The 15,602-nt window shown below is 43.8% G+C and overlaps 1 protein-coding gene across 1 annotated transcript; it reads right to left on the bottom strand.

Annotated features, from left to right (window-relative positions):
• Window positions 1-45: 45 nt before the first annotated feature.
• GNG10 (G protein subunit gamma 10) lies at window positions 46-6,196 on the bottom strand. The gene is made up of 3 exons (XM_056514022.1): window positions 6,015-6,196; window positions 2,674-2,805; window positions 46-924 (listed from the first exon to the last, which is right to left on the bottom strand). The coding sequence occupies exons 1-2, from the start codon at window positions 6,093-6,095 to the stop codon at window positions 2,680-2,682; spliced, it is 207 nt and encodes a 68-aa protein (XP_056369997.1). The 5' UTR covers window positions 6,096-6,196; the 3' UTR covers window positions 46-924; window positions 2,674-2,679.
• Window positions 6,197-15,602: the final 9,406 nt, after the last annotated feature.

Here is a 15,602-nt window from a genome sequence, read left to right as displayed (position 1 = left end):
TGACAGTAGCTGCTTTTTGTTACAATTACACAATGAGTTCAAAGCCAAGAGGGACAGTAATTTTATTTCCAAACTTCTAAGAGATTAATACAAACAATAGAAAGTAGACAAAAAGCTATAAAAAAAATTGTTCTTGTAAAAGTGCTCTATCAAAAAAGTGAAGGCAAATGACCAAACACATATTAGTAAATTCCGTATATTGCAAACTGTGGCAACAACGCATGCAATTATCTTTGGGTGTTCACAGATTCTTAGTGTCTGTATGGTAACATTTTAAATACGTGAAGAAAATTCCACCACAGCAGTATTGTTACAAACACAAAGCAGAAGGCGGCTTACTGATTAGAAGTATTGCAAGAAACATGCTTTGGGAATCAAGCCTCTGCTACATATTGTGTTCAGCACTTACTAAAATGTGTCATTTATGCACTGAGATGCATTTGAAAAAAAATTAAAGTTGGTTCCAGGTCTTGCTAATGGAATCAAAATGTCCTCTGAGGACATCACTTCAGCACTAACAGCATCTAGCTTTATACTTTAATTATTTACTTTTGGGTTGTTTAATTTTGAAAAAAAATCCCCATGAATAGTTTTTGCTATTATTCCGGTGTTACAGTTTATCAAGATCGGAGTCAGTAATCTGGTTAAAAATTCACAAGTTTTTCATTTCTAAAATGTAAACTTCTCAAGTAATAATTGTATAGTTAGCATAGTGTAGTAAAAATGGTGATGATTATGAAAAGAGTAAGAGTTACATTAAAAAACTTCAAGAACATTAAGAAAATATAGTGGAATAGGGATTCACAACAGCACACAGATATCTAGGATGCTGTCTTAGCCACATAAAAGACAGAGACTTTTCTTGTGAAGGAAAGGCAGTTGTTATTCATGTCATGCTTGAAGGCAATTCTTCAATGACCTTCCCTAAAAGAAGAAAAAAAAGGCTTATTAAATGCCATCTTCTTAAGCTGATAAATGTAATTTCTCTTACAAATTACAACAGAAAAGTGCAACTCCTTTGCACTGAGAAAAACCAAACAATGACTTTCCTTTGCTGGAAGTTGGTATCCTCGCAGTATCATTAAATTTTTAACTGGCTTTTTTACTTTGCTCTGAATTTCTTACAATCCTAAGGTAACACAAGAAGAATAAACTAAGTATTTGATCTATAAGGGAAAAAAATTACATCCTGGGCTGAGCTGTGCATTTTTAAAAGTATTGTGAATTAATCATCAAGTTCTTCTGAGAAAATACTTTGTAATATATGTGTAATATATCTGTATGATGTGATCACCTCAGAATACATTGACACACACACACACACAGACCTCAAAAAAACCCAAAAAAAGTAGAAAGGCTGCTTAAACAACAGAAGAATATATGCAATGGCCCTTAAAAATTGTATCTTATTTACATGAAAATTACAGGTAGCACCCAAATTAAGAAAATCTGCCTTTGCTTCACCATATCCAAAGTTTTCCAGGAGCCTTCCTGCTGAGCTGTTACCTTTCTTTAGGTTCAATCCTGTTTTGTTAAATCTATGTAGCAACAATTGAAGTCATGCCATTAATGAGGCAAAAGCTCAAGTGCAAGCTCAGGAGCAGTTGGCAGAAGCAAGGGAAAGATTTTACAAGTACTGTATGTTCTAACTTAGATTGTGCCCTTAGAGAAAACATTCATTTTTTTTCTTTAATAGCACTCTCATCAAAAGAACAGACTTCAGTGTTTCTTTCTCTCTGTAGATTTTTCAGCTCTTTAGCCGGAGCTATTTTTATTTTTTTTTTTTAAGGAGGAGTAACCCCTCCGGAATATCTTTCTTACACATTCATGTGTCAAGCAAAAGAAGTTGATTTTCCAAGTTATGGAGTGTTTCTGCCCAAGAGTATTATCTTGCATGGCCTTTTTTTCTCCTGCTGCAATCACTGATAGCTCTTGTGCAAATGGGAGAGGCCAGACTGGGAATTGTGGAACTGGATCTCAAAGGTTTGCAAATGTTGGACAGCCACCCACCCACCTACTCTGCAGGTGTTACAGGGGTACAGGCAAGGCAGAGCACTAGGGCAGAGTTCAGGGAGTAGCTCATCCTTTAGATCTGTGCTGAAAAAGGTTACAAAGGATGTGATTACAGGTTGCCTCAGCTCCTCTCTGCTTCCACTGGTTTTGGTGCTGTACCAGCAGTAAGAACTGGAAGAGCCTAAGGACAGACACAGCAAAATGATCTGCAATATGACATTAAAGGCCTAAATGTATTCTAACATGATTCTTTCTTAAGCTGTGGGCTGGTCATTAGAACATAAAAAATTGCCACAGTTTCGTCTTGCTTCTCCAAGCTGGGTGTTGGCTATGTCAAACACAGCTGTGTGTCTTAGACAATTTTAATTAGTTTGGATGCTGCTAATTATCTTAATGCTGCACAAACACAAAAACACAACTATCCCAACAAAAAAACAACTCATACAGAAAACACCTCTACAAAGACCTGTAGAAAAGAGACATGTTTTAACTGCTCCATCTAAAAAACCCAGAAAACCATTTACAGAGCTAGCAGAGAATAGATGAACACTCAAGCAAGAACTCAACACCTAAACAACTATCACTGTGTGTGTCTCTTTGTTCCCCGAGGGCTTGAGTTTCAAATTAGAGTGGTTGTCGTGGCATCTGTGACTTTATTACCTGATTTCAGAGCAGAGCACAGGATCGGGGTTCTCGGAAGGGATTGCTCCCTGCAGGAACCCCAACAAGCAAGGCATCTTTGCAGGCATTTTGCATACAGTACTGCTGGAGTTCTGCAGCTGCCTGAGAGACCTAAAAAGGAAAAAAAAATTCCAGAGAGGAAACTAATTCATTTACAAGCATCTATTAAGCATTTCCTCTTGAAGAGCTATTATCAAAGGGAGCTGGAGTGCAGCCAAATCACCTCTTAGATTCTAGAACACCAAGTAAATCAGCACAGAAGCACAATTTACAAAGCTCTGATGAAGCACACATGAAATACTATGCCAGTGATATGCCAGAAGAGTGTTGAGGACTGAGGTGCCAGTGTAATGCAATTTCTTCTCATTAAAATGCTCAGAGCCATGACCATTTTGCAATCTACTGTGGTGTTTGGAGGTTTATATTTGAACACTTATATCCTCTGATAATTTATTAAAAGGATTTTCATTCCAAACTTCTAAACAACACAGAGTATAACAGGGACTTAAAGCAAAAAGATGAAGATGAAAACCTTTTGAAGTCCAAATTGCCATCTTCCCCAAGCAGTGAAGTGAGGACTTCAAACCCACACTCTGGCCCCCTAAAAGGAGAGCCCAGAGCTGCAGAATAAGCCCAGGATCCCAAAGGTAAAATGCCTTCAGCACTGAACTCCCCTGCTCTCCTTGTGGATGGCAAGTCAGTTGTGTGCCTACATTTTTGAAGAAAAATGTAGAGGAATTTCTAGTTTCCCAGACACAAGTTAGGAAAAGCTGCAGGAAACTGTCAAAACCCATGCTGTCTGATACATATTTTATAAAAGGAAATACTAAATATATTGATGGAACTATAAGTTCCCCTCTGACCCCACCTCAGCCTTTGTTGTAGGATTCTTGAAATACTGACTTTTCTTCCCACACAGCTCTGCAGCGTTGCCAAAACAATAACCACAATGACCATCCACACTTCCCACCCTCCTGTCTAAAGGAACCACCCCAAACACCCAGTGGAATTTTGGTTCTGGCCATCCCATCTAACAGCGTCTGGAAACACATGGGAAATCTGGCTAGCATACACTTTTGTTTGATATTTTGCTGCTCTCCTGCTCACTGTCTTCCAACTCTTCTCCAGGACATCATCCCAGTAACTGCCTGAATTTACCCAGTGGCTGTTGGCACTTCAGGGACCTGTTATGAGAAGCTTTTTCCTCTCAGCCTCCCAGGTTCTCTTGAGCAGAGTACAGGGAGAAGCATCTACAGCAAGGATTCCTGCTAAGTCACAGGCTTTGTCACGCCTTCCTTGCCTGAGGAGAAGCCCTTTCTGGAGGCAGCAGAGGTCTCCTGCCTTGCCCAGTCCCTCGGATCCCCTGCAGCATGAGCACCTGCTCCTGGTGGTGCCTGAGCACGATGTGGCTATCAGGCAGAGATGCCACTAGCCAAGACTGGTCAGGCCAAGGCCATGTGGGGCTTTTTCCTTTTGAGAGTTAGCAGTGCCTACAGCACTTCCCTGCACTTCGTTGCCAAACCTTCCAGCACATACTGAACTATGTATATCCTGGTACATCCCCAAAAAATACAAACCAGAATTGCCTGCTCTTAGTCCTACCTATGCCACATAACACTCTTCTTTTCTCCTGTTCACACAGAAAGTTTCTGCAGTATTTCACCACATGACAAACATAGTCCCTTCAGCAGCCTCCTGCATGCAAGATGTGTATGGGTACTTCTTTCCTACTCAGTTTCCTCTTTCTGAAAATATTGTTCCTGTCTGCTTTTTTAGCCAGCAGGGTAAACAAAATCACCATTGGAACTTGGCAGTATAGAATGGACTTTTAAAAATCCTTTCATAACCAGCTTCCGTCTGGAAATACATTGTCTATTCAAGGTAGCTGAAACAATGTTTTCTCCCATTTCAGTGCCTGCTAAAACCGAACCAAGTGGTTTTTCAACAGCTGAGTATATTTCATGTTATTATTATACTGTATGTATAGAAACCCAGATGACACAATTTATACACACAATTAATGACACACTTTTAGTCGTGTGTCATTTCAAAGCCATGAACAGGCTCCTAGAACAGCAGACCTGGAAAGAGACTGCTGCAAGCAGCGCTATGAGAAACGTGAGTCTGAGGTCCAGAAGGACAAGCCTCCCTGAATTACGAGAGAAACCTCATAAAAAATCTGTAGCATTGAGAAGTCCAGCTCCAAAATGTTACTGCCACAAAGTAACACCTGTGAACTACAAACTATGTATTTTGTAGCCACTCGCCACCCGCAAAAAAATAGTGGGGAGGAGAGTATTTTGAGTTTAGGACTCAAAATGAGCAGGAGCAGAGATCCAGGCACCAACAGTAACTGGTTCAGGGTTTGACAACTCTTCTTGCCTCAAGCGTCTACATTTTTCTTTTGACACATGCTGTTTTTCACATACTCCCACACCTTATTGCAGGGATAAGCACAGTCACTTTTAGTGAAGCAAGCATCTGCTGATTCTGTTTTGCTAATAAAATGTAGTATCATTAACAAATTGATTAGGATTATACCCAAAAAGCCAGAGTGGTTTCACCTTGCAACAAGCACTTCAAATTTTCACCAGCCCAGGATAGCAGTAGTGGGAACAAGTATTTTGCATTATTTTAGAATCAATTAGCTAAGTTCCTGCAGCTAAATGTGTTGGCACTGTCGTCAGACTGAGGAAGCTGGTCTTTTGTGACTGGCCAGAGAAAAATGGCGAATGCAAGGAGAGAGACTAGGAAAGTGCAGGATATAAATTAATTTGACCCCCATCACTTCACAGACTACGCTGGATTTTGTGCGTGGTGATGAACTCCCCCCCAACATCTGCCGGAGATGAGAGCGGTCTCGGTCAGGTCACCAAACCTGAGGAGCTGGCAGACGACAGGACTGCCTCATCGTGCTGCCTTTGTCTGGAAATGTGCGAGCAGCAGAAGATTCATGCATGCGTAGCAAATCGCCTGCCGTCCCCAAGTGTGCCAGCGGGTCCCACCCCGCACCGCCTCCCCCCGCAGATCCTGCCAGCGCTCCGAAGCGGGGGGCAGCCGGGCCGCCTCCGCTGCGAGGAACTACTCCCGATTATCCGCTTGCTGGCGCGGAACTAACGAGGAGCTGCGGTATTTATTATTTATCACGGCTCCTTCCCCCAGCGGACGGCACTCTCTCCATCGCTCCCGTGCGGCCGGGCACACGACCCCTCGCCCCCTTCCTTCCCAGGGCGGAGGCAAAGGCAGGAGCGGCTCCTCTGTCCCGCGGCACCCCGCGCCTCCCCCGGTCCGGGGGCCCCGCACCCCGCGCCCCGGCTCACCTTGATCCTCTCCACGGCCGCCTCCAGCTTCAGCTGCTCCACCAGCCGCTGCATGGTGCTCAGGCTGCCGCCCGACGACATGGCGAGGCGGCGGGGAGGACGGAGGGGATGGAGCGGGCAGGCAGCGCGGTACCGGCGGGCTGGGCTGGGCTGGGCTGGGCTGGGCTGGGCTGGGCTCCCTCCGCCCCGGGGAGGGCCGGAGCCGCGGCCGCTCCGCCCCAGCCCCGCGGCACCGCCCCGGGCCCCGCCGGCCCCGCCGCCTGCAGCGGCTCCGCGGGCCGGAAAAAAGTAACGGGGAAAAAAGGAAGCGAAAAATAATGTAGGAAGTGGGGGGGAGGGGTGGGGGGGAAGAGGAGGAAATGGGAGGATAAAAGGGAAGAAGGAAAAAAAGGAAAAAGAAAAGACGAAAAAACGGGGAAAGGGAGAGGAAAAAGGTAAAAGAGGGGGAAAGGGAGAAAGGAAGTCGGGGAAAAAAAGGGGGAGAAGAAGAGAGGGGAAAGGGAATTCACAGAGTCACGGAATAGTTTAGATCAGAAGGGTCTTTAAATACCGTCTAGTTCTAGCCCCACTGCTTTGGGCAAGGATGCCACCCATCAGGTTGCCCAGAGCCCTATCAAACTTGGTATGGAACACTGACAAAGATGGAGTTCTAAACATGTCTTCTGCCCACAGGCAGCTGTTAGCTTTCAGCTGGCAACTGCTGTCAGTGTTGGTGCATCTCCTCTCTCCCCACCCAGCGCTGTTCACCAGCATTTCAGGAGTGACCATAAATAAGTCCCCTCTTTTTGGCAGGGGTTTGCCAGCTGTTAGTTTGCTGACTTGTTTAAAAGTTGTTGGGATGAAGCTTGTAGCCTAAAATGGTTGCTCAGAACATAAGACTGGACAACCAGGAGTTCACTCCCAGCCAGAATGGGTTTGTGGAAGACAAACCAAACGTGCCTGATCAACCAAATGCCTTTCTATAGCAAGGTGGCACAACTAGAGAATGACAGAAAGGCTGTGGATGTTGTCTACCCGGACTTCAGCAAAGCCTTTGACACCATCTCCCACAGCATTCTCCTGGAGAAACTGCCAGCTCGTGGTGTTGACTCTGTGCTGCGTAAGGAACTGACTGGACAGCTGGGGCCAAAAAATTGTGGTGAATGAAGCTGAATTCAGCTGGTAGCTGGTCACTAGTGGTGTTGCCCAGAGTCAGTATTTGGGCCAGACCTGTTTAATGTCTTCATCAACTGCCTGGATGAGAGGATAAAGTCCACACTCAGCAAGTTCACAGATGACACCAAGTTGAATGGGAATGTTGATCTGCAGGGCGGGAAGGCTCTGCAGAGGGATCAGGACAGCCAGGATCAATGGACTTAAGCCAACTGTGTGAAGTTCCACAAGACCAAGTGCTGAGTGCTGCCTTTGGGTCACTACACCCCAGACAGTGCTACAGGCTGGAACAGAATTTGGCAGAAAAGGACCTGGGGGTGTTGGTCAACAGCACCTGAACATGGCCCAGCATGTGCCCAGGTAGCCAAGAAGGACAATGGCATCCTGGTCTATATTGGCAATAGTGTAGCAGCAGGACTAGGGAAGTGACTGTGCCTCTGTATCTCTCAATGGTGAGGCCACACCTCGTGTCATGTGCCCAGTTCTGGGCCCCTCACTACAAGAAAAACTACACTACAAGAAAATTGGGGTGCTGGTGTTGCCAGATTTTTGGAACTCAGATATTTTAGGAACACAGACAAATATTTAGGTTTAGAAAGGAGACATTGTACAGAGGGTAAAAGGTGGAAATTTTCCTACAAATCAAGCACACCAAGGAGTGAAAACTGAGAGAATTTATACTCAAAACTTTACATAGACACACCTATCAAATACCACCTACCTCATGCACAGTAATTTAGTTTGTGCAACCTTATGACAAGTCACTGTGCCTGAATGGGCCTCTTTGGGGGACTCAAGTGGTCACTCTTGGTCTTTTGGGGAGGTGTTCCCTACAGAGTTTTGAACAAAGTTCAGCTTAGGTCCAGCAGAACAATGGTCTTAATGTTCTTTTCCAACTTTAATGATTCTATAATTCTGTAGGGACAACCAGGCATGCACATGCTTGCTTGTGCCTCAGAGCCTCAGCATGGTCATGGAAAAGATACAGTGAATCTTCCTAATCCTAAGATCCTAATACCTTGCAACCCTTTCCCCCATAATGATCTCACCACTACCCAGTACCAGCAATGATTGACATTTCTCTCTCAAGTCAATTCAGCCTACACTAGCTATACTAAACCTACTATTGTAACTCTCAGCAGTCTCTGAAAATGTATGCCCAGAAGACAGACATAATGTAGAACTACCATGATAGTCTAGAAATGTCTAGTAGCCCCTGATAATGAGGTGTCACTGCAATGCTGACAGCTTTCTAAAGGCACCTGAGTTTTTCTATTCTTTGTCACAGGAATGTGACTGCAGTGTTTCTGCCCACCAAACTTTTGCTGCGTTCTATGAACTTATGTCTGCATCTGATTATTTTCAAAGGGGTAGCATGTACAGAGAAGAGGAAACTCCAAAATGAGCCAAAATACCTAATTTCCAACAGGTTGTATGATATGTCTGTCTTCTCCAGCCACTTGGTATCAGACCAGAAGTGTTACAGAGATAAAACACCATTACCACTGAAAGATTCAGCTCTGTCCTCTGCCAGGACTGCACCTCCATTGCATTGATTTCCACTATACTATCAGGTCATAAAATTAGTCTTGATTATAAGGAAGGTAGACAACAAGGGAAAACAGATCCATGTTTCAGTTTCATATTTGCATAATGCAAATATTTAGCTTGGAAAAGGACAGAGCAAAATGAGGCAGAAGGTGAAGAGCAGCAGAGCTGTTAGCCTGTGAAATGCATACACAGGTTTAGATCCTCTGTATTTGTGCTTAGCTTCATTCTCTGTTTCTACCACAACAACTTATTCTTCACTCTCCACTCTTGCAAGAGACTGTTATTTTGGGGATGAAGCAGCAATACACCAAAGCTGTGGTCTCTCACTTCATAAGCATCTTTGCAGTGTCCCTAAGATTACTTCAGGAAAGCAAGCACAGCTTTTTCTGTATACCTTCTTTAACAATTTTTAGATTTTAATTGATAATTAGATTCAAAATTAAATAAGTTCATTGCTGCTCTATATCCAACAGAGATAAAGGAACAATCTAGCACGTCCTCTTGAATTTTACTACTGCGTACAGAGATTCAGCATAATATTTCTATCATGCTGTTCTGGTTTCAGCTGGCATAGAGTTAATTTCTTCTCAGTAGCTACTACTGTGTTGTGCTTTGGATGAGAATGGTATAGATAATATACTGATGTTTTGGTAAGTCTTGTTTATCTGAAATCTAGGACTTTTTGTTCTCTTGTTTTCTCATGCTCTCCCAAACTGGGAAGGAGCATAGGAGGAACAGGTGACTGTAATTGACCGAAGGGATATTCCACATCATAGAATGTCGTGCCCAGTACCTAAACTGGGGGAGTTACCAATCCGGGTTTGAAAAGGAGAGTCTGGCATCAGTCAGAGTTTGATGAGCAATTGCACTGTGCATCACTTGCTTTTTTCCCTTTTTGTTATCATTGTTACATTATTTTGCTTTATTTTCAATTATCAAATTGTTTTTATCTTAACATATAAATTTTAATTCAGCTCTCCTTCCCACTACTCCAAACTGTCCAGCTTTCATGCAGATCTCTGGGTAATGTTCTCAATTATTTACCCTACCTTAAAGAAGACTTGAACCATTTCCAACAACATGCTGGCTTCTAGTAAAAAGACCAGTTGTGTTTCAAAGGTAGTTAAAGGATATTCATGATCTTAAAAATTCTTGACTACCATAATCAGCCTGGAGGGCAAGGAAGGAAAAAAGAAGGTGGAGAAAAAAATAGTAATGTGTCCTCCCCACAGATTGTTTCTCTGAGGAGAAAAATACAAAGATAGTTAATCATTCTCAGTAAAGAACTCCCAAAGCACGAGGTGCCTGCAGTGCTGAATACATACACGTGATTGGTGTCCTGCCCACCAGCACTGTCCTATCATAGTCCCATCCTACGAAATGCACCACAGAGAACAAGGGCTGCAAGTAGAGTATTGCTGGTACAATACAGACAAAATGTCACAAATATGAGAGCAAATAAGTCCACATTGTAACTAGCAATTGTTAAACTACTACAACAAATGATTATAACTATTTTCTTTAAGCACGTTTTGCTCAGACCTGTCCTTATATCAACCTTTTGAGTCCATGCTCAGGTGCCAAAAGGACTGTTGTGGTTTTAGGCTATGGAATTTGGTGTGGGGTTCTTTCTGACCCCCAGGTGCTCTACAGGTACCTAACTCCAGAGCTCTCTAGACTCCTGCTCTGCGCTCTTAGGCTCCTACTTGTCAGGTAGTCTTCTATATAGGCAAAGCAGCTAATAGTTAAAAAGGTTATTTATTACAAAGCACATCTTATTACAAAGCACATCAGTCTCAAAAGGCAATAGCAAAAGCAATGACAAGCAATGGCAAAAGCAGTATTAATAGATACACTTGCTAGAAGCAAGTGGCTAAAAGCCACAATGGCTAAAAGCAACAACTCTCTGAATACATGCTGTTATATAAGATTTCTCTAACAAGCTAAGATGCAGGCTCAGACCACCATTCTTTAACCTATAAGAATTCTAGTTCCTTAGCACATCAGGTTACACATATAACACTATGCATACACTCTGTTGTGTACTATCTAAGAAATGTAAGCAATATTCTTGCTATAACTCTATTATGTCTAAGTCCTGTCTACAACTGTGGGCTTGGAGCCTCTACTGAAGTATTTCTGCAACCTTCAGCAGAACACTCTCTGCTACCGTGGTATCTGAGGCCTTTCACTAAAAACATCAGAATTCACTTTAAGACTTATTCAATCCCTGCACTCTGATTTCTCTCTGAAGAATTGAGAGAGATCTCTGACTCACTGACTCCTACATTAGGCCAGATGGAAATTAAGCACAACGCAACCACTTGCTCAATTCACCCCCTTTTCTCCACCTCCAACCCAGTGCAATGGGGAGACGATCAACTAAAATTCGTATGTTGAGATAAGAACCGTTTAATAATTTAAAATAAAGTAAAATACAATAAAAATGGGAAACAACAATGATAATGAAACCAAAACAAACATAGTGAAATTATTCGCCACCTGCTGACTGATATCAGACTCCTCCTTCCAGTACCCAGAGTGGTTGCTCTTCCAGATAACTCTCCCCAATTTATATACAAGGCATGATGTTCTCTTGAATGGAATATCCCTTTGGTCAGTTCAGGTCACTTGTTCCAGCTATGCTCCCTCCCAGTTTGGGTTTTTTTTGTGTATCTTCTCACTGGCAGAGCATGAGACAAGAAGGGAAAATAGTCCTTGACTTTGGATAAGAACAATTCAGCAAGAACCAAAACATCAGTGTGTTATCAACACCATTCTCATTCTAAATCCAAAACATAGCACTGTAACAGCTACTGAGAAGAAATTAACTCTGCCCTAGCTGTTACCAGAACAGCTGAATAGTTTGGAGTGCCAGGGTGTGTGGGATTTTATGAGGAAGTACATAGGGCAGTGGACACCTTCAAGATGTTTGCACCTTACCCCTGAGCAAAGGGGAAAGAAAACTAGTAAACTACTTTTTTAAAGTGTGCTGTCACCCTGGAAGCCCAGAGAGGACTTGAATCACTGCAACATGTTGTGGCCTGGCCCAGGCTTATTGAGCCATGGTCAACACTGCTCACTAGTCTCAGGGGGAAAAGAAGACCTCTGAATCTGACAGTGACATGAAAACAGGCCATGCAGCTGCTCCAGCCACTGTGAAACACTGCAGCTGCTCCAACCCCAGTGACAGGAACTGCCACTGAATCCACTGAAACAGAATCTACAGGTGCCAGTGTCAGTTACCCCTGGACAGAAGCAAAAGAAATATACATTGAAGTCACCCTGTAAAAAACCTTTAGCAAAAGCAGTCAAGGAGAACAGGAAGAATGAAGAGGACAAAGAAGCAGCAGCATCACAAGGGTGAATTGCAGAGACATCATCAAGCTCATCACAGGAACTGGAAGAGGAGACAGAAGAGACAAACACAACTTGATCCTTTCCCTGAGTAAGCTGCAGGAGATAGAAGAAGATTTCAGTCATTGTCCAGGTGAGTGTATAATCACCTGGCTGCTCCGGTGCTGGGATAACAGAGCCAGCACTGTGGCATTAAGGGAGTAAAGAAGGCAGGGAGCAGGGATCACTTGCTGAGAAACCAGCATTGACAAAGCAATGGGAAAAAAGACACAAGTCCTTTGTCTGTGGAGGTGACTCGTATCAAATGTGAGGGCAAGGCATCCCTATAAAGAAGATATTCCATGTAACTTAAGCAAATGGGCTGCAACAGAGAAGGCTATTAAATCCCTGAGGGAATTAGCCATATGAGAAATTATCTACTTTGACCTGGACAATGTGCAGCTGCCCCCAGGTCCAGATGATGTCTTATGTCATTGATTCATGGTGGAAATTTGTGCAGAGTGCACCAACATGCGTGCAAAGCCCTTGTCAACAATAGTTTGGAAAGATGGTGCTCAACCCACAGTGGGTGGTTTTCCACATCCAGGAATACAAAGACAGTGTTCCCTGCCCCATCACTGCAGCTGTGGAAAAGCTATCAAATAAAGTGGTAGATAAACTGAGGGGCTTCAAGGTAAAGTCAGGGTTTTCAGCATTTCAGAGGGAATATGTCCTACACCTCACCAGTAGGGGCCCCTATTTTTACAACTGACAGCAGATGTGCTTTTGCTTGAGAAAGGATATGGAAGGTACACACCACAGGGTACCTTATGGTTTTACCAGCAGGACCACAGAGAGGATACAAGAGAGTGGGATGAACAATCCACCTTGATCCTGGATGCACAGGTGCAGGAAGTGCAGGGGAAAACAACCACAGTGCAATTTTTTCCAAGGGAGGTTGCTGGTTCAGTCTCCAGCAGACAGTTTTCCTGGCAGAATGGAAGGTCTTGGCATACTACTGACCATACAGAGAGAAGTTCTAGCCCATTTCTACAAGATGTTATTGGGGAACCTTGAGATCAGTATGAGAGGGGCCCTGCCTCTAGCCAGGTGGAGGAGAGAAATAACTGGGTTTACAGGACTGTGTGGATTCAGTGGCCTGGCACATCAGCCCCGCAGGATTACAAGGCTTTGGTAGGCACTGGTGCACAGTGTACCCTAATGCCATCAACCTATATAGGGACAGAATCCATTTGTAGCTCTGGAGTGACAGCAGAGTCCAAACAGCTAACTCTGCTGGAGGCTAAGATTAGTCCAACTGAGAATTAGAGGCAAAAGCATCCTAGTGCCTGGATCAGAGGTTCCAAACATCCTTGGCATAGACTGTGCTGGGAGATGATATTTCAGAGATCCAAGAGGGTATTGGTGGACTTTTGGTATAACTTCCCTGGAGACAAAGGAAATTAAACAGTGACCTTTCCTGGTCTCTCAGAGGACTCTTCTGCTGTGGGGCTGCTGAAGAGCAGCAGGTGCCAGTCACTGCCACCACGGTGCATGGGAGGTGAAAAGGCTCCAACCAAGACTCTGTAACTCCTGCCCATAGGGGGTTTGCTGACTGGAGACCCAAGGGATGATCAGCAGGACCTGCTTAGCCCTTAACAGCCCCATATGGCAAGTGGGAAAGTCTCATGGGGATGGAGATGAAGAGTAGATTACCATGGCCTGAATGAATTCCACCTTGGAGCGCTGCCACACCCGGCGTTCTGGAGCATCAATATGAACACAAGTCAAAGGCAGCCAAGTGGTGCCTCCACTGGCATTGCTGATGTGTTTTCCTCAATCCCTCTGGCAGCAGAGGGCAGGCCAAAGCTAGTTTTCACTTGGAGGGTTGGCTAGCAGAGCTGGAATGAGCTGTAATGGCATAGAAAGGCAGCCCCACCATCTGCCACAGAGTGATTCAGGCTGCACTGGAGCAGGGTGAAGCTCCAGAACACCTGGGATATATTGATTATATCTTTGTTTGGGGAAAGAAATACTGCAAGAGAAGTTTTTGAGAAAGGAAAGAAAATAACCCAAATCCTTCTAAACCTCATTTTTTCCATCAAACAGGGTAAGGTAAAGGGACCTGCATAGGACATGCAAATTTTAGGAACAAAACAGCAAGATGGACGTCACCAGATCCCAATGGACATTAGTAATAAGATGACAGTGATGTGCCCACCAGCTAACTAGAAATAAACACCAGCTTTTTTAGGTGATGTGGGATTTTGGAGAATGAACATTTTAAATTAGTCTGATTGTAAGCTCCCTCTAGCAAGAGACACAGAAGAAGAATGATTTTGAATGGAAGGCTTGGCAGATTGATCATATCACATCTCCCCGATTTGATATCACATATCAAATCTGTCATGGCAAGTGCCATGTTTTACAGTGGTTGGAAGAGCCACTGCACAGCTGGGGTGCCCTGTGCCTCACACCACTGCCTGGAGCACCATACTGGACCTGGAAAAGCAAGTCCCATGGCAAGTCCTGTGGCACCCCAGAAAGATCTGAATCAGACAGTGGAACTCCTTTCCTCATAGCCATTTGGGCCAAAGAACATGGCATTGAGTGGATGCATCATTCCCTGCCACACACCAGCCTCTGGAAAGAATGAATTATATAATGGATTGTTAAAGACTACACTGTGACCAATGGGTTGTGGGATATCTGAATACTGGGATACATATTTAGCAAAGGCCACCTGGTTAGACACCAGAGGATCTGCCAACCAGGCTGGCCCTGCCCAAAGTTTTTATGAAGGGTAGAAGGTGATACATTTCCTGTAGTGCATGCTAAAAACATGCTGGGGAAGAGTCTGGGTTATGCTTGCCCTAGGCAAAGGCAAACACATCTGTGGGATTGCTTTTGCTCATGGACCCAGGTGCACTTGGTGGGTCATGCTGAAGGATGGAGAAGTCCTGTGTGTGCCTCAAGGCGATTTGATTTTAGGTGAAAATAGCCAATGAATTAACATATATGATGTTTGTCACTATGCAACACCCTATTACCACTTCTATACATAGAAGTGGTAAAAATAGCTGTGTGTGTATCACCTCACAGCATTGATCTAAACCACAACTGTTCTCGGGATCTGAGCCTGACTTCCCTTTGATCATTGCACTCACAAAGAATGAACTTTGGTAAAACCAAACAAGTGCAGCAGTTCTGGGATCAGAACCAGGTCAAATGTGCAGCATGCAACAATCCAACACCTTGTACCATCTTTTCTGCTTGAAAGACTCTTACCAAGGATGAAGGCCAAAGTAATGGACTAAATTAATTCAACAAACTTTTTTTTTTTTTTTATTGTGTGGGCATTCTATGAACACTTAACAGAGTGTTCCATTGACTAAGAGAATGATGTTTGTTTATCTATCAAGACAGATAAATAGAAAAGGTGATAGGATATTGGGGAGTGTGAAACTTGGCATGACACAGATGGTATGGAATAAGTGGTGGGTATTGTCCTGGTTACAGTTAGGGTAATTTCTTCTCAGTAGCTGCTAC

Source organism: Oenanthe melanoleuca, chromosome Z, assembly GCF_029582105.1.
Source record: "Oenanthe melanoleuca isolate GR-GAL-2019-014 chromosome Z, OMel1.0, whole genome shotgun sequence".
NCBI classification, from domain to species: Eukaryota; Metazoa; Chordata; class Aves; order Passeriformes; family Muscicapidae; genus Oenanthe; species Oenanthe melanoleuca.
The sequence above is the reverse complement of the archived record's forward strand: the minus strand, read 5'-3'. Positions and strand labels throughout refer to the sequence as shown.